At 41.8% G+C, this 25943-nt stretch overlaps 1 protein-coding gene across 1 annotated transcript in view; it reads right to left on the bottom strand.

The window, feature by feature from the left end:
• LOC138756719 (collagen alpha-1(XXV) chain-like) overlaps positions 1-25708 on the bottom strand; it is a 427583-nt gene extending 401875 nt beyond the window's left edge. The window contains exons 1-2 of the mRNA XM_069923108.1: positions 25010-25708; positions 24650-24719 (exon numbers count right to left, since the gene is read on the bottom strand). Coding sequence (XP_069779209.1) covers positions 24650-24719; positions 25010-25300 — 361 coding nt within the window. The 5' untranslated portion in view covers positions 25301-25708. The remainder of the gene's footprint in view (positions 1-24649; positions 24720-25009) is intronic.
• Between the last annotated feature and the right edge of the window lie 235 nt (positions 25709-25943).

Genomic DNA, 25943 nt, shown 5'->3' with positions numbered 1-25943 from the left:
CAAAAGACAATATCCCCCATTGTAAATCTTAAGAAGGCTACATTTAAAAATAATCACAACTCAATTTCATGTATTCCAACAGGGTTAGAAAGTTCAAAGTATTTAAAGCATATTCAGTTAAAAGAGATGAAACGTCTGTGGCACTGTAGAATCCAGCCATTATCTTTATTTATTGAACTGGAAAGAATATTTTACAGAACTCAAAATACTCACTTCAATATCTTTTAGCACATTAGGTGGATCATCTTTCGACAATCCGAAATTTTGCTATTTGAATCTAAATGAACCCACTTTGATATTTAAATATCCTGTTGATAGATAAACATAATGTGCTTAGAAACATCATTGGTCCCTAACTTTAAATGGACTAGAATATTGCAGATAGATTTAAACTACCGATTGGAGATTAAGCTTATCAATGTCATTTTCTCAAATAAAAGTTAGACAAATGAACTATTTTGGAGACTGCAGAATATTTTAGGTAATTTTTCAAGATCGATAAACCAGATCTGCTCTGATGGGAAGTATCAAATATTCCTGTTTAGAACTACTAAAATACAAGCAAAGAACCAGAACCACAAAAACAAACTTACTCGTTCACAAGGGTGTCCCAAGGTCACTGGCTGACCTCAGAATCGGGAGAATCAGCAGTCTCCGTCAGAATGAGGGTCCTTTAAACAGCCCGCGCTCAGGCAAGTTCAGATCCGCAGGAGTTTTAAACAGCCACCAAATCAGTCCATTTAATTTTTTTAATATATAAACAGGAGTGGCAAACAGTAGACACTCAGTACCTTTAAACATCATGGAGGATTTAAATGGACATCACACAGACCATTTAAACACCGTGGAAAGTACCAGCAGCAGACCCATAGGCCCTATAAAGAAGACCCAACCATGAGGATGCAGCGGGAGGCTACAGGTTAAGATGAGACACTGGGCCATGAAGTTTCCACTCCCTATCATCCTCCAGGCCAATGTAGTCATTTGGGCACAAACTTGATGAACTCTGAGCCAGACTTCAACATCAGAGAAACATCAGGGAGTGCGAGATGATGTGCTTCACATAAACGTGGCTAAATGCAGACATTCCAGACATGGCACTACAGCCCAGGGGCCACACCCTCCATCATGCTGGCCAAACACCAGCATCTAGAAAAACCAGGGGAAGGCGATGTTTGTGTGTGACAGTCATGTCAAAGTCCTGCTCCCCTACCTGGAACATCTGGCGATCAAGTGCTGCCCACTCTACCTGCCGAGTGAGTTCACTACCATCATCTTGGTCACAGTGTACATTCCTCCCCAAGCTAATATCAGGCTGGCACTGGGGGGACTGAGCCCTATGATTAACAGCTATGAGACAGCACATTTGGATGCCTTCCCAATCATTGTGGGGGACTTCAGTCAGACCAACATGAAGAAGTCTCTGACAAACTACTACCAACACGTCACCTGTGAGACCAGGGGAGCCAATACATTCAATCACTGCTACACCACCATGAAGAATGCCTACCAAGCCATACTTCAGCAAGTCTGATCACCTGCTGTACTCCTCCTGTCCTACAAGCAGAAACCGAGGACCACAGCACCAGTAGTGAAGACGGTGAAAGGATGGTCAAAGGAGGCAGAGGAGCGTCTGCAGTACTACTTTGAATTGGTGGACTGCAACATGTTAAAAAATTTATCCATAGTCATTTTTCAAATTTTATTTTATTGGCACATGTATATTGGATACAGAGCCAAAAATTCTATATATGAAAATCAATACATGCTTTTTAAAAATAAAAATTCTTCCCCCCAACTCAGAAAATCCCCCCCCCGAAAGAAAGCAAGAAAAGGAGGAAAAAGAGAAAAAATGAAAAAAGAGACCAATTTTAAAACAATACTGGATATTATCTTATGGATATATTATTACCTTATTATTCTAACACTTACAGCTATCATTATATATTTTAAATATAAAGTATATAGTAAAACAAAACTACTATCTAATACATAACACTTAATTAAAATCTAAGTATATATAAAACCTCACATGCAATAGCTAATAATACAAGGTGAGATACATTAAGGTGAGGCCAGAGAGTGATAAAGTTCACACCAAATTTCTACCATTTGACATAATGTAATTAGGTATAAAGTTATAACACCAATCTTTTGCATGTATGGGAAACAAATTTTCAAAAAATTATCATATTTGTTCTTTAAATTGTATGTAATCTTTTCCAAAGATGTACAACTTGGCATTTCACCATGCCACCTATCTAGTACCAATTCCATATCCAATTTCCAGGAAACAGCTACACATTTCCTGGAAATTGCCAATGAGACCTTAAAAAATTCTTTTTGAAACTAATCCAATTTTAAATCTGGACTAATCCTTGATATATAAAGAAACAACATGGGGTTTCCTCAGGAATTTGACACCTATTACTTATTGAAGAAAATATATTAATTTAGTCCAAAATGAATTCAATTTGGGGCATGTCAATGTAGAGTGTAAAAAGGTACCCGTGTCCCGATTACATCAAAAACACTTTTCTGAAATATCTGGCTTTAATCTATTAAGCTTTTGTGGTGTAATATATAACTGATGTATGAAGTTGTACTGTACTATTCTATATCTAACATTTATTGTATTTTTCATACTATCATAACATATGTGTCCAATTTGTTTAGATTTATGAAAATCTTTCTTATTTACTCCCCTCAAAAGTAATAAATAAATAACTAATAAACTTTTTTGTATTTGGATTTGATATTGTTTCTATTTCATCATCTAACAGTAAATAAGATGTAGTTATTTTTTCCTCATAGATAAGCCTTTAATTGATAATAAGGATATGTGCTTACCCCACTGCTCTACCCATTTACACTCATGACTGTGGGACCAGGCACAATTCCAATGCTATCTACAAGTTTGCTTACGAAGCCACAGTTTTCGGCCAAATCACAAACGGCAATGAGGAAGTGTGCAGGAGGGAGATTGATCAGCTTGTTGAGTAGTGTCACCCCAACAACTTTGCGGTCAACGTTAGCAAAACTGAGGAGATGATTGTGGACTTCAGGAGGGAGTCAGTGGAACATGATCTAGTCCTCATTGAGGACGGTAACGGAGAGGGTGAAGAACTTCAAATTCCTGGGTGTTAACATCTCTGAGGATCTGTCCTGGAGCCTCCTTGTTGATGCAATCATGGAGAAGGCTTGCCAGTGGCTATATTTTGTGAGGTGCTGAAGGAGATTTGGTAGGTCACTGAAAACTCTCAAAAACTTCTACAGGGGTACTGTGGAGAGCATACAGGCTGGTTGCATCACTGCCTGGTATGGAGGTCCAAAATCTCAGAACAAGCTAAAACACCAGAGGGTTGTTAACTTGGCCTGCGACATCACAGGCAGCAGACTTTACTCCATCGAGGAAATCCATACGAGGCAGGATCTTAAAAGAGCAGCCTCTAATCCTCGAAGAGCCCCACCACCCATCCCATGCCCTCTTCATTCTGCTACCATTGGGGAAAAAGGTACAGGAGCCAAGTCGAACACTCAGTTGCACAAGGACAGCTTCTTCCCCGCTGCCATCAGATTCCTGAATAATCAATGAACCAGAGACACTGCCTTACTTTTCATACACTATTATTTTTATTTTATATTATTGTTGTAAGATTATTCATAAAATGAATGCTCTATAATGCTGCCACAAAACACCAAATATTGTGGTTTGTTCATGACAGATTCTGATTCTGACAAGAAAGATTTTTTTTTTTAAAATGGAGTTTTCTGTTCTGAAAACAATAAATTTTGCCGTGCGACTTGTCTCAAATAGAACGAGCTAGGATGTAACAAATTGGGCAGCTTTGAAACAAAAAAATTACCTTGCAAACAAAAATAACTAAGTATGTGCAGGGAATAGGACTAAGTTTCTGCGGGACTATTTTTTAGCTCATAACACTGCTCAGGCACCAGATCAAAGGTTAAATAAGAAAACCATTAAAAAAAACTGTAAAGAACGAGAAACTCCGCACTAAAAAAACATAATCCTTGGTTTTGCTCTTGTACCACTAACTAAGTTGACCTTGAAATTTCATTTCATGCTAGATTTACTTTCTTTTTCAATTCTTTTTTGATTTTTATAATAAATACACATACATATATACATACTGACTTGCCTCAGTTTCCAGAGTCTATTTAACATGCGAAAAGTACCAACCTTAGTTCAAGATTCTTACATCATTTAGAGGTGTTCCAGTTTTTCTCATAACATTTCCTCAATTTTGGATGGTGCTGGTATTTCAGATCAGAAGATCAGCTTGATTAATTGATGCCATTCTGCCAATTGTCAATTGTTTTGAAAAATAATCACTCATATTGTCAAACAAATTCTAATTGGTTTCACCTGATAGCTGATACCTGGGAAATCCAAGTGAAGGTTCAAGCTAATTTCTCCTATCAGAATTGCACCAACTCTTAAATGAGAAGCTATTTATGACATTTTTCCAATTACATGTTGTATTTTGTATTTTTTTTTTAAACCAGAACCTTTTGTTTTCTTCAGAGAAATAGCCGTCACTCTCCTCTTCTGTGGCAGTTCTCCATATTTCAGATGAAACACTTTGCAACTATCCTAGAGACATAAAGAAGTCAACAATCTTTACTATTACAAGGCACTTGGCACTCGATTCCAGGAGAACTTGTCCAAATGATAATCAGAAATGAGCAGCAGCAATTCCAAACATTAAATCTATTGATATCAAACGGAGAAAATCAGGAAGCGCCTATTGGAATGAACAGGACACGGGAATCTTCAGTTGTTTCAGTCATTTTTAATGGGCTTTACTGTCCGTCCCTCATTCCTTGTTTCCATATCGTGCACATTTGTTTCGATGGAAATTTTCAAAAGGCATAATCTACTTGGTAGGTGCAGTGAACTGGGATTCATTGGCAGTGTGTTGTACTGATGGCTGGCCCCGCCTTCCAGTTCTACCCCATTTGTCTGGTTTCCTGCCTCAACCCAGAACTCTTCGAAAGACGACTGTTGAACCTGACCCTTAGTTATAAGCTAATAAAACCATTTATTCTCCCTCCAGTCATGAGAGATTTTATTCCCTCACGACGGAAGCGCTCCTCAAGCCTGGTATGCTGCTGATAGACCCTCTAACCCCCCCAACAAGGCTGAGGAGTTCACATACTGGCTAGACTGCTTCCAGGCCCACCTGAACGCGACCAGAGATGTCTTCCACACCAATGAACTCAGGAGGTCCACACTTGCTTCGACGATATGAATAAAAGTGTATGCAGTCACCAGGGACTGCACTACATATGATGCTGCCATTGAGGCCTTGAAGGTTCGGTACCTGAAGTCGCAGGTCCTATCAAGGCACTGACTCGCTCCAAGTCACAAGCGGCCAGGAGAGACCATTGATGACTACCTGGTGGATCTGTGGACACTTGCCAAGAAATGCAAGTACAAAGCAGCTATGGGCCGTGTATGTGAGGAAGAACAGATCCAGGACACTCTAGTTGCAGGATACACAAGGCAGCAACTGCTCGAGTCAGGAAAGAAGGATCTGGCTAGCCATGTCGAGCTGGGACAAGCCATGCTCAAGAACGACGACCTCAAAGCCAGCAAGCTCACCCACCCAGGTGAGCCCTTCCAAGGACAGGCTGCACCCCCTACCCTGGCGCTAATGGCTGCTGCTTCCCGTGCCAGGGAGCGCTTTTTCTGCGGCAAGAGCCAGCATCCCCCATCTCGTTGCCCAGCTAAAGTCTCAGGTGTGTTCCAGCTGTGGCAAGAAAGGACATTGGGCGAGGGTTTGTCATGCGAGTGGAAGTCCACGCCTGCACCGCTCCCGGATCCAATTCCAGCCCCAAGCCATCTGCCTAGAATTCACCTGAACCCACTTGCTGAGTGACATGCCAATGGAGGGTGGTGAGGAAACGGTGCAAGAAGGCTCAGCAGCCATCTTGCCATGACCCAAATTCAAACTCAGCACATTCATCACCAGAGGAAGAAGGAGGGCAGCCATCTTGCCACACAAGGTCGACTCCATCAACCCAGGATGGTGGGGGCCTCTCGAGTAAGGAACATGGAGTCTCCGGGGACTAAGCCTCGATGGTCCTAGATCAGGACAGACCTTACCAGCTCAGCAACTCCAAAGTGACTGTGAAGATAAATGGATATTCCACTAAATGCCTAATCGACATGGTGTCTACTAGACTCATGGACTGTGCAAAAATACAACCTGAAAATGTATCCTTCTAATTACTGCATTTTTCTCTCATCTCATTCGCATTCTACACATATTCAATAACATTGTATAGTTCATCTGTTGTTTGAAGGAGGGGAATTCAGTAAATTTCACTTGTATATTCTTGATAAACTGTGTGCACTGGTATTATTGGGTCTGGACTTCCTGTGTCACCTTAAAAGCATGACCTTTGAGTATTCTGGTCCCCTTCCCCTGTAACAATTTGGAACAGAGGGCCCCTATAAATCAGAACCCACATGCAGCCTCGCCACACTGAATATTAACCCCTCTCCTCTCTTCCCAAATCTGTCCCAAGACTGCAAACCCATTGCTACCAAGAGCAGGAGGTACAGCACAGCAGGCCGAGAGTTTATGAAGTCGGAGACTCAACATCTTCTGGATGAAGGTATCATCGAACCTAACACCAGCCTATGGAGAGCGCAAGTGGTAGTGGTAAAGGTGGAAAACAAGTCCAGGCTAGTAATTGACCATAGCCAAACTATTAATCGGTACACCTCCCTCGAATTTCAGACATGGTGAATGATATTGCACAGTATCAGGTCTATTCAACCATTGACCTGAAAGCTGCCTATCACCAGCTGCCAATCCATTCTGAGGACCATCCATATACAGCATTTGAGGCTGACGATCATCTCCATCAATTCCAGAGGGTCCCTTTGGTATTACTAATAGTGTTTCTATTTTCCAGAGGCAGATGGACAGAATGGTGGATGAGTATGGGTTGAAGGCTGCCTTCCCCAACCTTGATAATGTCACCATCTGTGGTCATACCTTGGATGAATCAGGACATCAACCTCCAGTTTTCTCCACGCGGCGAAACCCTGAGCCTCACTTATAACTCTGAGAAGTGCGTGTTCAGTCCTAAATGTCTGGCTATCCTTGGCTGCATGGGAGAGAATGGCATCTTTGGACCTGATCATGATAGGATACACCCCCTATTGAAGCTCCCCATCCCCAGGATGATGAGGATGCCTGGGGTTTTTCCTCATATTGCGCCCAGTGAATCCCTCAATACATTGATAAGGTTCCCCCTCTCTTAAAACCCACCAAGTTCCCACCTCTCCGCTGAAGCCCAAACAGCTTTTAACTATCTATGGAATCAAATTGTGAAAGCCACACTTCTATCACCCCACATAGGCACACCCAATCAAGTCATCCACCCCAGCTTCACCTTCATCTCCCCACTTTCCCAACTAAACCCAGAACCCTTCTGAAGATGACTGTTGAACCCTACCCTTAGTTATAAGCTAATAAACACATTTGTTCTCCCTCCAGTCGCGAGAGCTTTTATTCACACTACAGTAGGATAATAACATAATTTATTCCATCTGCATCACTCAGGACTTGAAAATGATCTGCATGGTTACCACAAGAAAGCATCGACCAGACAAACTGCAAGTCAATGAAGGATGCAATCTAGTTATTTTGCATGTGCTAATAATACATTGGTTTTAACATATTGTCTCCTTTCTTCTGGATTATTTTCATTAAAAGACAGAAAAATAATGGGTAATCTTAAAGTCAATTAATCCTGCACCTCCCTCTGATACTGTTCAAATTTCCATAATCATCTCTTTGCCTACCAGAAGGTTTTAGCTTCTAACAATCACAAGTCAAGTCACGTTTATTTGTTGTTCATACCATAAACCTTGCAGTGTACACTGAAAACGAGATAATGTTTCTCCGGTCCGTGGAGCTGGTTATTTACATGGATAAATAATCTTTTTTAAAAAATAAATAACATATCATAAATAAAATATCACTTATAAATATCATATTACATATGCTATCCCTGAGTCCCCGAAGTTTAGAAGCCTCACGGTTTGGGTCATAACTGGTCATGAGCGCCCGAACACTTGTACCTCTTCCTGGATGGCAGGAGGGAGAACAGATTGCGGGATGGGTGTGTGGAGTCCTTCATGATATTTATGGCTTTCTGCAAACAATGGCCTTTATAAATGTCCATCATGTCATGGAGAAAGACCCCAATAATATCCTCAGCAGTCTTTACCATCTGCTGCAGGGACTTGCGTTCTGAGATGGTGCAGATCCTGTAACAGATGGTGATGCAGTTACATAGGATGGTTTCAATGCATCCCCTGTAGAATGTAGTGAGGGTGGTAGCTGAACTTTCCTCAATCTTCTTGGCAATGGATCTAGTGTTGGGAGACCAGGAGAGATCCTCCATCAGGTGCACGCCAAGGAATTTGATGCTCTTGATTACCTCGATGGTGGAGTCAGCGTTGGTCATCAGGGAGTGGTCCCCTGGGCACTCCTTAAGTCGACCACTGTCACCTTTGTCTTGTGACATTCAGGTGTAGGGTGTTGTCTCTGCACCAGTTCGTTAGTGATTTCACCTCCTTTCTGTAAGCTGACTCATCGTCCTCGCTGATGAGCCCCACCACGGTCATGTCATCAGAGAACCTGATGATGTGATTAGAAGTGTATCTCACTGCAGTCTCACACTATGTTATCCTTTCTCTATTAACTGAACCAATGGAAGAATTTTTATACATCACTTTACATGGTCTGTCATTTTTAGAGTCCCTGAGCCATTTCAAAAAGATACAAATCAACTTGACACTTCACCTCTACAGGAGACACCACATTTCCTTAGACTGAATCCAACTGATCTGAACATATTCAATTACTGTTTGCTGTTGGGAAAGCTACTTTTGTTTGGGCAGGCATAAATTTTTGAAAAATATTTACTTTCATGTTAATAAGGTGCTTAACACATTGATTCTGATTTTATTTGGAGACATTGTCTTTTGAGATTAACAGCTTGCACTGTAGGACTGCCTCTGGGGTGGTGGTGGCAGCCAGAATGAGTGCTTCTGAAAACTGCAAGGCAAACTTGTCCTAAATGTAATATTTGATCAAAATAGGAAATAATGGTCCAGAAAATGCTGATTGGATGAGAGGTATGTGTATGTAGATGGTGGCAAAATCTTGAATGGAGTAGCAGCAGCCAAGAGGGAATCAATCTTCTGCAGTGACAAGCAGCTGTTTGTTAAAGTTCTCATGGAATTAATTTGCAGCTTTAGGGTTTTTGGTTCTTTCAAAAATATACTACATTCACAAAAATATCTGCAGAAAATACAATTGGGGCATGTCAATCTCTTCATGCACTGCTCCATCACATTCTCCTGCTCAATTCAACAGGACTCACATTTCCTCCTTAAAGAAATATGCCAAGTCTCAGTAAAGAGTCCCAACCCAAAACATTGACTGACCATTCCTCCCCATGGATTTTGCCTGATCTGCTAAATTTCTCCAGCATGTCATTTTTTTGCACACCCAAGAAGCATTTGAGAGGTTTTACACAGGACCCAACTCCTCAGTGTCCATTGGCCTTAGGACCATCAACTGTAGTCCTTCTTCACAAAGCCTTTGCAGAAGCTGCAGAGAGTCAATGAGTCTCACAGCATACAATTCTGCTCCCTGGGATGTGCCATTTGTCAGCATTCATTTCTGGACATTTCTTTACAATGGAAGACCGGTATTTTACAGGTAGATTCTCACCAGGTTGATGATCTTGTAACAACACATTTGTCTCAGTACGCATTCCTGGGAACAGCCCATGGATCATAGTCCCCTTTTAGACCGCTCCTCAGGGCCACCATCAAGGACCATTGATCCTTTCCCAATCTTCTTGGCAAATGCACAGTTCACAAAGAGGTGGATGATTGTCTCATCTGCATGACAGCCATCTTGCTGGGAGTAAAAATGGATCTCACAAGGAGAGCCTCTCTTGCTGCCAGAAATGTGAGCTCTTGGTGCTTGTTGGCAGATTTTGGCAGAAACATTTTGCCAGATGACTTCAACAGTCTGCTCAGAGAACTAGCCTAGAGGATCCATCATGTCCATGTTTACCAAGGCCTGGAGTCAAGGACCACTTCTATCCTTTGCAACATCAGGGACAGGTATAACCTCTACACATAGTGCCCCTTAGTGTTTGTACATTTCAGTTCCAAGCATAGTTCAAAGCAGTCATACACCAAGCAGGCCATCAGGATGAGACAATTTTAGATATCTGTTTCTCCCTTCTCTCAGAAGTTTTGTTCATCATGATCTGGCAAACATGATCCATCTAAGTCTGGATGAAAGGAAAAATGGCTTGGGTAACTGCCATGGCACTGGAGTGAGAATATGGTCCACATCTGTGTCATATAGAACGCCAAGAGAACCTAACACCTGATTACCAGGTCCTTGCCACCATTGAGATGGAGCATCCAAATGTTTTTTCCAACCTGGTTATATGCACAGCTAGCTGCTGCCACATGCCCCAGCCCCTCCAACCCAGCTTCCCAGTACATCAGTAGTCAGACTTGACAGAGAACAGCACAGAGGTTTGGTCAGACCAATTGCTAAAATGCATGGCCTCACTCTTGCTATGATAGTCTCTGGTCACTGAGCCCAGCTCAAATTTGTAGCAAATCTCCAGGACAGTCTTGGATCTGGGAAGAAATCAGGGAGGCCATCCGCGCAGAGGGATTCTAAGTCTGTGTGCCCCTACAGAAGGGAACCATCACCCTTCATAACCTTGTCCTTCCTTAAGGATTTAGAAAAGGGCTTGAAACAGCATGTGGACAAGAGAGAGAGGGAGAAAGGAACCTTACCTGACTTTCTATTTCCCAAGCATGAACTTAAGCCCCTTTTCCAATGGCATCCCAGTTAATTGGCTGTGCAGTACCCTGGGATAGGAAGCCTTTTATGCCGTTTCCACTGGGCCACTTATAACTGGGACACTAATTGCTTTTCCACTGAACACACTCATCTCCAGTGATCGGAGTGTTCTACCTTCAATTGCAATCTGGTGACTTTTTGCTGTCCCTTTTTCACTGGTTTTATCAGCACACCAGCGTTAGCAAATGGCAGGGATAGGAGTAAGGGTAAAGGTGGTTAATCCCGGCGTGAAATGTTGTTATTTGACACCAGCATTCAGACAATATTCCTTTTCCACTCGACCCTGTCCCAGTAAATTCCCAGTTAATTCTTGGGACAGGGTGCCAGGGGAAAAGGGGCTTCAGACTGCTGTGTGGAGCAGTGGATCCAATGACTCATTCCCTCCCTACCACTCATTTTGAAGAGCACATACATCATACATGTGTGTAATATCCTATCAAAAGGCTTTCTTCTCATCCAAGCAGAAAGGCAAGTGTCCAGTCCTTGTCCTGCACATCAGCAATGGTATTCCTGAGAGGTTCAAGCTTGACGGAGATTGTTCTGTCAAGGACAGCAGAGCTTTGGTCTGGGTGGAACCCCTGTTCCAGAATAGACTTGCTCCAATTGGTGATGACCTTGAATGGAATTCTGTAAACACCATTCAAAGGTGAGATGGGTTGACAATCCCGGATATCTTTCTCTCTCCCTGCTGGTGCCGTTCCTCAGATTCTAACTTGCTGCCAATTATCTTTTCCAGGTAGCCTGGGCCTATCTATTTTTAAATTTATATTTAGATTGGAGGGGCCTGTTACCCTACCATTCTCTATGAGCCCAAACCACCCAAATACAGTCATGTGACCAATTAACCAACTAATCCCACAGGTCATTCGAATGTGGGAGGAAACTGGAGCACCCAGAGGAAACCCACACAGTCATGGAGTGAATGTACAAACTTCTTACAGACAGCAGTAGATTTGAACCAGGGTTGCTAGCGTTGTAATTAAGTTGTGTTAACTTCTTTGCAAACTGCTGTTCTAAAGAGCCAAGTACATCTCAGCTGCTAAGCAGTTGCTTCTAGGAATTTTTCTTCATCTCATGAAATGTATGGACCTTGTCAGCACCTCTAAGGTAATGGCTGGCCCAGCCATTCCTAAGTTGTCAGAGACCTCAGAGTTAGAGGATAGGAAGTTAAAGGGGGTTGTCCATCATACGGACTAACATTGAAAGATTGGTGGATCCTCTGCATGTCCAACTAGGAGGAGGTTTATGGATTCTGATTGGCATCTCAGAGCTCCCTCTACAAACCTTTTCGAAGTAACACAGACACATTTCCCTTGCTTCAACTCTTTTAGAATCTAGGAGGATTCCAAAGCATGTTACTCCTTATCTCGTGGTGTTTCACCTCTACATACACTCCTCACCCTCTCTATTTCCTAAATGCAGCAACAGGAGATTTTGGATGGTTTTCTGGAATTGACAGTGCAAAGTCTTTTCACACTCAGTGCCAGATCCATATCTTCATCCTAATACTGAACTTTGAAGAGTCATCCTTAAGTTTAGAGGACTCCCCCTCCATTGTTTGAGGGGCTCATCACCACTTTAAGCCCCTAAATGCTCAGTAGACGAGTGGTTCTCAACCTTTCTCCCCCCTCCTTCACATACCACCTCAAGTAACCCCTTACTAACCACAAAATACCTATATCCACAGAGCACCTATGGCTCTGCACCTGTGTGTGGTTAGTAAGGAATTATTGAAGGTCATATGAGACTGGAAAGACAAAGGCTGAGAACACTGCCCTAGAGATTTTCTGTTGGCTGCACCAAGCCTCAGTGCGTCCCTTAGTATATACTCCTGCGGCCTGGAATGTGCCAATCTTTTCTTTTACTCCTTTCCTGAGTAAACCAAGACATTGTTTCATGAACAGAAGATCATCAGGTCTCTGTGGCTTGACTCTTGTTTTGTTTATGTGAATGTGACCGATCAAACAACCTGTTGGAAGAAATCAATGAGTCAAGCACCATTATCGGTCAAAGGATGGAATCCTCATCAACACTGGGTTGTTTATTTGCTCCAGATTCCAGCATCTGCAGTATCCTGTGTCTCCCATAACTGCTCAAAATTAAGAAGCAAATTTGAACTCTTAGGCTGACACAATGGGGTCATGGTGAGCTGAAGGCCTTGCATTGCGCTGCCCAGTTCCAACCAGGTGCAAGTACCCAGAACTAGTTCCATCAGGCCCGGCCCGACCGGGCGCCGGTGCCCAGAGCCCGGCCCGACCGGGCGCCGGTGCCCAGAGCCCGGCCCGACCGGGCGCCGGTGCCCAGAGCCCGGCCCGACCGGGCGCCGGTGCCCAGAGCCCGGCCCGACCGGGCGCCGGTGCCCAGAGCCCGGCCCGACCGGGCGCCGGTGCCCAGAGCCCGGCCCGACCGGGCGCCGGTGCCCAGAGCCCGGCCCGACCGGGCGCCGGTGCCCAGAGCCCGGCCCGACCGGGCGCCGGTGCCCAGAGCCGGCTCCTGCCCGTCCCGACCAGGTGCCAGTCCCCAGAACTGGTTCACGCAGTTCCAACCTGGCACCAGTACCCAGAGCTGGTTCTCCTAGTTCCATCCTGGCATCAGTACCCAGAGCTGGTTCTGCTAGATCATGCAAAGAAGTCTGAGGGAAGAAACATTTTATTTTAATTTTTCTGCTGTGTCACATCTTTGTCTCTTATCGTGCTCCTTTCTTATTAACCAAAAGGCTTATTATTGCAATCACCCCAAAAGTTCTGCTGTAGTGCAGACAACTGGCAATTGTTAATCACAAGCTGTAATCACATATGGCTCTGCATAATTTAATTTTACCCATTCCATGCACAAACTGGGACAAACAGGAAAAATAGTCACACAGGAAAAACAAGTACGGCACACCCAGCATTACAACTGTACTAACAAAGCATTCCCTAAACTTACCATTTCTTTACAGCACATATAACAAGCTTTCCTGGAGTGCATCAATCATCTGTATATATTCTCAAGTACTCTGTCCTTGCATCAATGGTAAATAACATGATGAAATATTAAACATTCACAGCTATCACAATTTAAATTGTATTCCCAAGAATTGCCTCGCTTTTTGTTTTGGTTACTTTTCCAATTCAACTGTGTTGGCTACAAATCCTAGTTGTCATGACTGATTAACTTTGCAGATTGTTTAAAAAAAAGTAGGCCAAATGAACAAAATTTCAGAAGATTGGTGGTAAATAAGTATGGTTCATGGATCTGAAAAAAGCCACAGAATGTAGCATGCACTGAATGCATCACCTAACTTCATGTGAATTTGAAGCTTCTGTCTGATCCCAAGCTTACAACCAATTCCATCAGATTAGTAAATAAAAGCAGTGCCTCACTAAAAGAACACATAATGTTGCATTCAATGCCAAAATAAAGTGTTCTTAACTGTAGTTCTAAATCTCCTTATAATTAACAATTTGAATACAATATAGAATTCCTTCTTGAGGATATGGTTTTATCCATGGGGAGGATGGGAGAAATCATCTGGTTTGATATGATATTTGTTGAATCACTTAAAATGAAGTGGTGTGATCCTATCGAATTTTAGAAGTTTAGCTGAGATGACATCATAAATTGTGGCTTTTAAACAATTAATAATGATCTGTAGTTTTCAGATTTACTAACTCTATTTGGTCACAACTGACCCAGTCAGAGAATTTAAATGGTTTGCTGAGATTGGAGATTAAATCAAACATCGGGCATTGATTATGAGCTGCAGTTATCTTTATTATAACAAAATTCTCATTAAATCTATTATGGTCTAACACAATTTTCCACTTTCTCTTTTAATAAGAATTGTTTATAATTGCATTCTACGGAACTGAAAATGACATCTCAAAATGTGCTTTATAACAAATGAAACTAATCAGTCCTAGATAGTATAGTTTAATATATAAACACATCACAATACAGTAAATTACAGTGCAACATAACAAATAAGGCCTGTGAGAATTCAAAGAAAAGGGGAAAGGTCTGGCTAGTCATCTCCACAAGATGATATCATACATTCCACTGCAGGAGTTATAAAGCAACACGCTAAGTTACAGTGTGCTTGGCTTACTATGACCATGCCAAGTCATGGCATATTTACACTGATTTGCTACTTTTTGGGGTGTTATTTTTTGTCTCTATTAAACATCTGAAGGTTCCAGGATACACAAAGCACATAGCCGGCTTCAGAAGCCCTGTGTGTCATCTTCACAAATAAGAGTGCACACAACCTGATGTGCACAATAATGTATTGATTCTCATCTAAGGCAGCAAGAGGTTGGCAGAGCTCTATGGAGAGCAAACTGGAAAAATGTCAGAAATGGGTGCAGGGATCACACTTGTGAATAGGCATAACCCTTTGGACCAAAGCAGGCACTGCGCGAGATCCCTGTTGCTGGCTCATAACAATGAATTTAGTAGCAAGACCATTGTGGGCCTTGGACCACAAAGGTACCCAGGCCTACAAGCAGTCAATACCAAGAATTAATACCAATCCTATTGTTTTTACATCAGAAAAATTTGGAGCTCCAAATTCCATAAGCACCTCAGACAACGATGTTTGAACATGGCAGCTGGCAAGCAGCCAGGAGGGGAAAGGAGAGGGCCATGTGAGGTCAAACATGAGCACCGCAGTCTAAGCATGGATGCAGGATGTAGTGCCAGTAGTTTTATGAAGTCACAATGATCAAGGGCATGAAAACATTAAATTTTATCTTTCAGCCACTGCATAACAAAAATTTTAATTGAGACCTCCAATAATAACCAAGATGCTCAACGTCATCGGTTGCTAAATACCCGCTTGTTTGAAAGGCCATGTGCCACGTTAAACATTCACTCATTCCAGTGCGGGCACTCAGCCGACAGGATCACTCACACTCCTGATTTTTTTTACAACACAAAAGAATGCCAAAATATCAGAGAAACATCAGCACCTGCAAATTCAATTTAAATAAAAACATACCATTTGGAAATACATCACCAATTCTTCGTCATTTTTGGAACAAAATCCCAGACGGAGTTCCTCGCCCATCAGAGGAAAAACACAAAGACTAGCCTGGCTCAAGACGACAAAATTTTCTGGACTATTAGGGATAGCGTTTACCTTGCCAGCTACATGCACTACCCAATCCCATAATCCAGCTAAAGAGTGAAAAAATGGATTTGGATCATCAACGGCAGCAAATTACAGCATCCAAAGTTCACCTCAATGAAAACCTATGATTAATGTGCCATCAATTGATCACACCCAGACAAATTTTCACATATCCACTATTAATTACAGCAAGATCATGCCGAGGAAATATATTACAGATCAGAACAATTTCAGCATGTTAGCGCAAATTAAACTTCCGCTGATGCCAGCCATCTGCAACTCTCAGAAGTTCTTAAAGAAAAGCCATTTTTTGTGCTCATTCTCAAAAATAACTGCCAAGTGTAATTTTGCAAAGTCATTTTTATAGAACAAGGTTGGCTACCATTGGCTCAAACACTCATTAAAATGGTTCTCTTCCCAATAATACACTTTCTTCTATACAAATCAAACCACCCAATGTAGCAAGGGATTATTTTAAATCCTTCTCCAGTACTACATGACTGTATTAGAAGTGAACTTGCGTTTGACAATTGGCAAATGAGTTTGAGCAATGACTGAAAACCACTTCAAAATTAATGAAATTTGGAATGTCAGTTATGGCTAAAACTCAATTCCATCATATTCTAACAATTTAGCATGGAATTTCCTATCCATTTTATTCAATCTGCCCATTCAGATTTCCCCAATAAATATTTTATACTACATTAGTTCAGCAGAAGGATATTTCTCTTAAATTTGTCATTACTGCACAAATCCTGCGTTCAAGAGCATTTTAGCTGCTTCAGTCAAGCAGTTGATGTTGATTCATTAACACGAGGTAATGGGGCTGATTGTTGAGGCTTTGCAAGCAGATTCCACTGATCTGACCACTGATCTTTCACTTATTGCAACACTCCTCTAATAAGCAAAGGAGACTCATATTTCCTTTAAAAGTAGATTCCTGGATGGAGACAACATTGATGTGGTAGCATTTACTGCCCATCCTCAGGTTGTCTGGAGGAGAACTGGGCTAATATAGAATCTCAGAGTGGTCTGTGATGGTATGGACTGGGAAAATAAATTTGAACTTAGAATATTAGAAGATATGGTAAGAATAGCAAAGTTCTACCTTTGAAAAACACTGGTCAGCTAACTTTACAATTAAGCAGTTTGTCTGGAAAAAATATTTTTGTACACCCTCTAAGCTACTGCATATATGAATAAATATTAGTTTTGAGGCACAATAAACATGAAGGAGATCATCAAACCTAAAGAAGATGGAATACTTGAAATATCTGTTTTTAACTGATCAAACTGAAGCGATACCAAAAGGTGGCTGCAACATACATAGGATATCTGTGCATTATCCACAGGAGGAGGAAGAGACAAAGGGAACAAGAGCAGAGCTGATGATATTTACCATTTCCAATGCTAGCCCAAATGCACACATCATCTGCACCTTTCAGTTGTTAATCTTTGATCTGTCGATCAATGTAGATGCAGAGACACCAGCACATGGTTCCATGCAGTGATCAACTAACCTCACTTTTTTCCCCTCTAAACTCAATCTATTGTCCTCATATTTTGAATGCAAATAACTGAACTGTAGAATTATAAAATCACAGAATCAGGTGGGCCAAATCTCTGATGGCCAAAAATTGGACATTAGGTTGACCCCACCTCCCAGCTTTATGGATCTATTCTTTAAATACAGGTGCTCTTTAAATGTGATGAGTGATTCTACTCCTTTTCAAGCAGTGAATACTTAATAACAGAAATATTTTTCCCCTCAAAGTCCTCAATTTATCATCAATTAACATGAATTTATCCCCACTAATTACTGACCTATCTAGTAAAATAGTTATTTACTATTTGCCTTGTCTGGGGCTCAATAATTTTATATCTTAGCTCATTCTACTTTATCTAGACCAGATTTGTTTTCTTTGGAACTGTCTCTCTTCCTTAACTATAGCTCTGGTTATATTCTTGTAAACCTCCTCCTTGATCTTTGCTCTCTCTCTAGTGTCTGGTACAGATACAAGTAGTATCCTACCACTTATCTCATCATTTATGGTCTGGTTTGCTCTCTCCAAACACACTACTACTTGCCTTTCTCCAAAATGAATTCCATTTGCAGTTTTTGAGCTCACTTAACAAGCCCGTTGACAGCTTCCTGAAGCTGAGAACTTTCTCCACTTCTGTCAACTACACTGCCTTTTTACCACCTCAAAGCAATCACTTCCGTTAGTCAGACATGACCTTTCCTTAGCAACTCCATGCTGACTGTCCTTGATTAATTTGTGCCTCTCAAAATGCTGTTTTATGACCATCTGTCAGATATTTTCCCAATAATTTACTTGCAACGAATGTCAAACAGGCTGGTCAACAGTTCACTCGGAATAGGCAAGTCAAGGACCATCAGTTAGAACACATAATTTAAAGCCACATGACTACCTGTAGAAAAAACTAGAATTGTACCCGAGAAAACCAATTCTGAAATAGCAGATAAATATTATGGTTTTTTAAAAAAAAAACTAGCTTCCTCAAATGTAATGAGCCCAGCAGCTTTAGATGTTGAAGGTAAATGGACAAACCATTAAACAAGAAAGTCTGCAAATGCTGGTATCAAGTACAATACACAAATATGCTAGAGAAATACACCAGGCCATGCAGAAGCAACAGGAATTAAAGGGTAACCAACCTTTCGGGCTCTTCATCACCAGGTCCAATGTTGGTCACTCTTTCTTTCCTGTGCATTGCTACATGACCTTCTAAGTTTCTCCAGCACATTGGGTATGGTAAATGAACAGGTCGATGAGCAAGTGCTATTGAGCAAGTGCTATATTTAAAAAAATGCATGACTATCTTAATATCACCTGAACCTAAAAGTAAGGTGAGGTGCTGATCAGATAGATCCCCCTTCGGATACACCTGGCCAGTGCAGGAAATCAAAGCATCAATCACCATGCTACAATGTACAGTTACAGTGCTCTGGTATACTAATATTTGTAACTATCAAGGAGTGAATGAATATAGTTTCTGGCAGCAAATTTATAATTCCTGGTTTTAAAATCAAAGAGTGAGGGATCCAACAGAAATCTGAATCCTAATTTTGTGATGCACATAAACTGGGACTTTTTAAATACTGTGACAATTCATCATAATCTTCTTGACAGCACAGATGAACAGAAATTTAATGGATCATAATTAACAATAAGGTCTACGGTTTTCACCAAGTTGAAAACTTAGACAATACATCTTCACATTACAAAATATTATCTGTAGAAGATTGTTATCTGATATGCAAGGTAAGAACACAAACTTGTTGAGACACAGGTCTGCTCAGTACCAAGCAATGCACTGGTTCAATTGGGTTTAATTGGTTTCATTTTAAAATGATAAAATCTAGATTAACAGCATCTATAACAAAGATATAACTAGTGCAATACATTTCATCCACATCAGGAAAACACATGCATCAAAGTGCCAAGACAATAGATCATGTTTATTTTAACTGGCAACATATCCCCAATAAGCATCTACTTCTCAGACCACATGCAGGTCTGTTTGCTGAGAAACACATCAATCACCAGGCAGGTCATTTCCTCAGGCAACTTCTAAAGATGGCTCTAAATCGATTTGCAAAGAGACCACAAAACTGTGGTGAGCAGGACAGAAATGACATTAATTCAGCAAAAACTTTTATTTATTCCCATAATTTCCATTGCAAAAGTAGTTACCTTAAAAATTCTACTCTAAATTCAGAAAAAATGACACGTACATTCTTAATCTTTAGTAAATAACAGCTATATCTGGTGGCAAACGGAGGTCAATATTAACTGTTAACATTTCAATATTCTAATATTGTTCATTCATAAAAATATTCATTCCATCTAGCACAAGATAGATTAATCAATGTTCTTTATCAATGGCAAAGAGTTGAATAGAAGATTTTAAAAAACTATATTTCATTCATAGGCTGATTTATTAACTTTAAAAACTTTTGATAATCCTCATTTTTCTCCTTCCATGCATTAATAAGACACTGTAGACAATTACTTTAACTGTATTTCAATCAAACTTTTCTTATCCAGTACCTGCTCTTGTTTAGTAGATGCTGGGATTTATTAACAAATTCAGATTTGAAACTCCTTTCTGGCTGAGGAACATAATTCAAATCATGGCCCTACAAGTTCCAATTTTATTTCCTGCTCACTTATCACAGAATAGAGAAAGTTGCACTGCACAAGTCATGTTGGTAATTTGACATTTCATAATGTAAAACAATTTAGAGCTTGAGCTAAATAACATCATTTTGAATTTGATTGGACAAAACCTGATCTGAAATGAAATTCTCCACTGAAAATTGAGATCCTGTAGTAAACAAAATAATCATTTAGGATAAAAAACTCTTCCGCTGCTTTATTTAAGCTGTCTGCTTCTGACAAAAGAGAGATGTTTAGTACCATTAAAGTGGCGTGATTGCACCACAGATGTACTACAGGAAAGGTAAGTTGTGCTCTTCCTTGGTAGCTTAACAAAACAATCACAATTGAATTAAAACTAATGGACCAATCCATGAAAAGCAATGTGGATACTAAGAAGAGGTTTATAAAATTATGACGTATATTGATAGAGTAAATAGTCACAGTCTTTTTCCCCCAAAAGAGATGTGCTTAAAGCAAGACGGGTAAGATTTATATAAAACTTGAGGAAGACGTTTTTTCCATTTAGAGGGTAGGGTCCATGTGCCAGAAGAGCTAGTAGAGATCGGTAGAATTACTTTGTTTAAAAGGTGTTTGAATCAGAAAGGTTTAGAGATATAGACCAAAATCAAGCAAATGGGAATAGCTAAGATAGGCACCTTGGCCAGCATGGATAAGGTGGGATGAAGGGCCTGTTTCCATGCTATGTTACAGTGGACATGCCGTACCATGTGAGATGTACGGAAGGGATTTATACAAAAAAACTATGCTGTGGAGACTCACTGACATGGAAGGAAGGGCACATTGTGTGTGAGACTTGGAAGCAAAAATATTCTTGCATGTTCCTCAGTTTTCCTGAAATTTGTCCCACAACTATAACAAGCAATGTGACACAATTTGATGTGCTACTTCAGGCACTGAAGTCCCTGGAATCAATCATTATGTGTTTTCTGAATGTATCTGATTAATTACATATCTTTTTCTGACTTAATCATACCACTCTGTATTCTGAGCGCATACTGTATCGTTTATTTAAACATTTTTCCACCGTAGTAGGGTTTCAGAAAAGTGGATTTTCCTTTCTAAAGTAAGATGAAAGCAGAATTATATATGAGGCAGGTATAGTTTGAGGTTGAAAAAAGTGTTATCCACAACATTTGTAATCCAATAATTTAACAATTCTATTAAAACAAATATTACAAACTTAGATAAATAGTATGTTGAGGCAATTATTGATTTCATCTTCCAATATTCTCACAATATTCTGTTGAAGCTATCATTTGTTAATTGTGAGCTTTTTTTTTTAAAAAAAAGGACATTATTGAAGTGCTACAAGCTTTAGGTTGACTTTTTTTTTTAAATTAAAGAGGGAAGGTTTCCTATTATTCTACTCATGTCAAGGAGTTTCAATGAAAGATGTTGATACAAGTAAGCACTGCACAAGAACCAAACAATTCCAGATGATCAAGTGCAGCACACCCAAATTTCCAATATGCACCGTCAATCACTTGACTCCTTGCAAAGATAAAGTTTTCTCACTGATTCCGATAATCTTTTTTAATCTTCAGTTGCACAGATTATAACAACCACTTTCATTTATGCCTTCAAAATAGCAATACTTTCCATGTCACCAGAGAAATGTATTCAGACAAGGAGAATCTTCATGAAAGGTAATGAAACAAAAATGTAGTGGAGGGTATTTCAATGTATGCATAACTGAAAACTAAAAATGGGGCAATCGAGCTGGATGGTTTGCAAGAAGTTAAAAATTATTGGAGGACACTTACTAGTAGATTGTAGGCCTGGAAAGAGGAAGGAGATGAAAAGGATCAAGAGCATGAGGATGTGATACTGAGGAGTTAAACTTTAAATTGTGGAAGTGGAGAAAATGCAAAACAGAGACCGGAGTAATGGCCACTGGTGTAGGCAACATAACCCTGGATGAGTTAAATTATGGAGGAAAGCAGATCAGTGATATGTTAGCAAATTCATTTTGGAAATAAAAGACATATGGGCAGCAGCAGGTTGTGTCCATCTGTTGAAATTGAATGATAAAATGAAGGTGGAAGTCAGCTGCCTTTACAATGAACAGGATGTGACTTTAAAGACTTGTTTCAAAGCCAAATGGGATGCTAATGTAAACTGCCTTGTTTAGTGTTAGACATTAAACAGGTTAGGAGCAAGTCTTGGAATTGAAGATGAGGGGGCAAAAAAGTTTGTGGAAAGGACTATAATTATTTGTTTAATTTTTACAAATTGGAAGCAATCCACAAGTAAGTTTTAGATTATGGAGGAATTGAGAGGGTTAGTGGAGAGATCTAGCAGCATGTTGTCAGCAAGCATGAAGAAATAAATGTTAGTTCACCAAGGGACACCTTGAGTATGTAAAGGAGGCCATTCTGGACCTCAGATTGGTGGGAGTAAAAACAGGTTAAGTTTTATCCATTCAACCAGATGGGAATGAGAGACAAAAGGGAGTTGGGGTGGGGGCAGCATGATCTACTATTTCAAAGACCCTTGTATCAGTGATAGACAAATTATTGGAGAATTTTATTAGAAACAGGATTTAGTCACATTTGAAAAAACATGGACTTATTGGGGAGAAGCACACAAATGCTGGAGAAACTCAGCAGGTCAAAAAGTGCCTTTATTCAGCAAAGGTAAAGATGCATCACCAATGTTTCAGGCTTGAGCCCTTCATTAAGGTGTGGGGGAACAAGAGAAATGTCTCAACAAAAGAGGGGAAGGGGGAAGTGGGTGAGGGTGGGAGATGATGTGGAGGGGTGGGGGGGGGGAAGTCTGGGCTAGGTGGAGAGAGAAAGGAAGTAGGAACTGGAATAACTAGTTGTGGGGGGAAGGGGGGAAAAAGGCAAGCTGATTAGTGGAATGCAGTGAACTCAATGTTCATCCCCTGGGGTTGGAGATTGCCCAGATGAAAAATGAGGTGTTGTTCCTCCATTTTGTGGGTGGTCAGGGTGGGGTTGTGTGAAAGGCCACGGACAGACATGCGAGCTTGAGAGTGTGACTCAAAATTGAAATAGTTGGCTATGGGGAAGTCGCTTTTGTTGTGGATGGAGAGGAGGTGCTGGGCCAAGTGATCTCCTAATCTGCAACTGGTCTCTCTGAGGTAGAGAAGGCCACAGAGGGTGCACTGGATACAGTAAATGAGTTTCTGGAGGTACAGGTGAAGTGTTGCTTCACCCAAAAGGTCTGTTTGGGACTTTGGACCATGGTGAGAGAGGAGGTGTGGGTGCAGGTATTACACCTCCTACAACCACAGAAGGTGGTGCTGGGGGGGTGATGGGTGGGGAAGGAAGGGTGTACAAAGGAGTCATGGAGGGAGCGGTCCCTACAGAAGGAGAACCAGCTTACATGGTTACATCAGAAAGATGTTATCTCACAAATCCAATACAATGATTCACAACCTTTTTTCCCCCACTCACATACCACTTTAAGTATTCCCTATGCCATAAGTGCTCTGTGATTAGTAAGGGATGCTTAAGGTGGTGTGTGAGTGGGAAGGGAAGGTTGAGAATCACTGCTCTAGACCCAATGGTTACGAAATTAATTTGCTTGAGAAAAATTCTCATTGGCCCATTTCCTTTGGAGTTATGAAACCTTGCAAATAACCAGTCAATGAGGGACGATTAAAACAGTGGTTTTCAACCTTTGTCTTTCCACCCTTATACCACCTTAAGCAATTCCTTACTAATCACAGAACATCTATGGCATAGGGAATACTTAAAGTGGTACGTGAGTGGAATGGAAAAGGTTGAGAACCATTGATTTAGGGTGAGGAATTGATGGGTGTAGAAAGGTCCAGCCTGGTGGCTTTTATGGGGGGTGGGGGGGGTGGAAATCACTTGATCATTGAAGCAGAATAAGACAGCAGTGCTTGACCATGTTGGTCATGGTCCCGTCAATTTGGGTGGTGCATTCTCACCTGCACCAGAGGCAAAAATGATCACACACTCAAAAATAAAATCAGGATGTGGTGGAGTCTGGATTGTACTGGAGAGAAATTATATCAAAGATGTAGACGAGGGAGGGATGAAGAGGACAGCCGCAGAATAATAGTCATTCATTCGGACTGCTTCTGAACGCCACTTTGCTCCTCTGACCCACCTCGATGAAATAAATCGCGTTTGTTTTAACGTCCACTCCAAGTTCTTCATTTGCAGCTTCGAGTGGAATTTAAAATCACCATTGGGAAAATGTTCTCTCTATTCCCATGAAACCTCCCCCCCCCTCCCCCCTCTCTCCCTCCCAAGTTAAACTTTGAAGGCAATGAGCAGGAAAGAGGTGAGCATGTTATGGGCAGCGATTCGGAGGAAATACAGTATCTGCTCTTCGTGAGTCACAACAGGTACCCGGTTCCACGCTCGTCAACACCGTCCACCTACCGGCAGGGCAGCTGCACTCAGTTGATACTTCTCTGGCATGTCTGCGCCTCACGGTGTCCTCGTGGAATCTCTGTTGGAAGAAAGAATAATATTATCATCTGCATTTCAGGGACTGGACCTTGCCTGAAGTGATGGGGAAACCCCATGCACTAGGTTTTGAACTGTGTCAGGACCACGAACCCAGGACATCAGGGCAATGTGGCAGAACAGAGCGGGGCAACCGAGAGGCACATGTGGACTTGCCACTCCTGTCAGTTGGGTGGGCGGATTTGCAGTCCCTCTCTGCTCCTGTTAACATTGGGATGTCCCCCAGGAGCGACCCTCGGGAGGCGATCGCTCACCGCCAGGGCTGAGCGTTACCTGGTTCAGGAGGTGGTCCACTCTCTCCTGGACGAGCACACGCATCCGATCCGCCGCCGAACTCGGGCTGAGGGGAGGCAGCAAGGCATCTCCCTTCACGTTTTCCAGATCGAGGATTCTCTCTTCCAGCTGCGAGGTTTTAACGCTGAGGCAGATACAGAAAGCCACCGAGCCCAGGGAGAGCACGTTGTAAAGAGTCCAGCAGCCCCCGAGTCCCGGGGACGGGCTCCGAGCCGCTCCGGCCCCTTCAACCTGCCGGTTGGAACTGCGCTCCGTGGACGCTTTCGGCATGGTTCGTCTCACCGCCAGTCCCCTTCTCAACGCATAAAACCCCAGAGGGTGCAAGGAAGAATGGGAGGGGGTGGAAATCAGCACCGGTAACTCCTCAGCTTCAAGCAGAAGACTGGACAATGCAATAATTCATAACACGGAGAAAGATTTCGCCCTCTCTTTTGCTGCTCCTCCCGGTTCTGGGCAGCTGGGCTTCTTATCGTCGCCTCGTCTGACCTGTTGCGGTGGCCGCTTCTACCTGTGGCTCCTGTAACTGAGTGAAGATGTTGGGCTCCGCTCCTGCCTCTCCTCTCTGCAGCTCGCCAGCGATCCAATATTCTGGACTAGTTTGCCGCGTACCGACCGCAGACGGTAAATACGGCTCCAGTCGCCAGCTGATTAACATAATTCTGTTTAGATATTCAGACAGACCTCCCTCCCGCGGATGGCCGGTGCGGGAAGCAGCTCCTCGTCCCCTGATCTGACAAGTTCCGCGCAACCCCAAGGGCGGGGCAAAGCCCGAGAAGAACGTGCAACTTCCAGTGCATTTAAATATTTAACCCCCCCCCCCCCCCCCCCGGCATATGGTCAGAGTGACAAAGCGAAAATATTGGCCGGTCTGAACTCATGGAGGCCACTGCATACACCCTGACGGGATCAGGAG

The sequence above is a fragment of the Narcine bancroftii genome, chromosome 3 (genome assembly GCF_036971445.1).
Source record: "Narcine bancroftii isolate sNarBan1 chromosome 3, sNarBan1.hap1, whole genome shotgun sequence".
Classification (NCBI taxonomy): domain Eukaryota; kingdom Metazoa; phylum Chordata; class Chondrichthyes; order Torpediniformes; family Narcinidae; genus Narcine; species Narcine bancroftii.
Note: the sequence above shows the minus strand (reverse complement) of the source record. Positions and strands in the feature narration are given on the sequence as shown.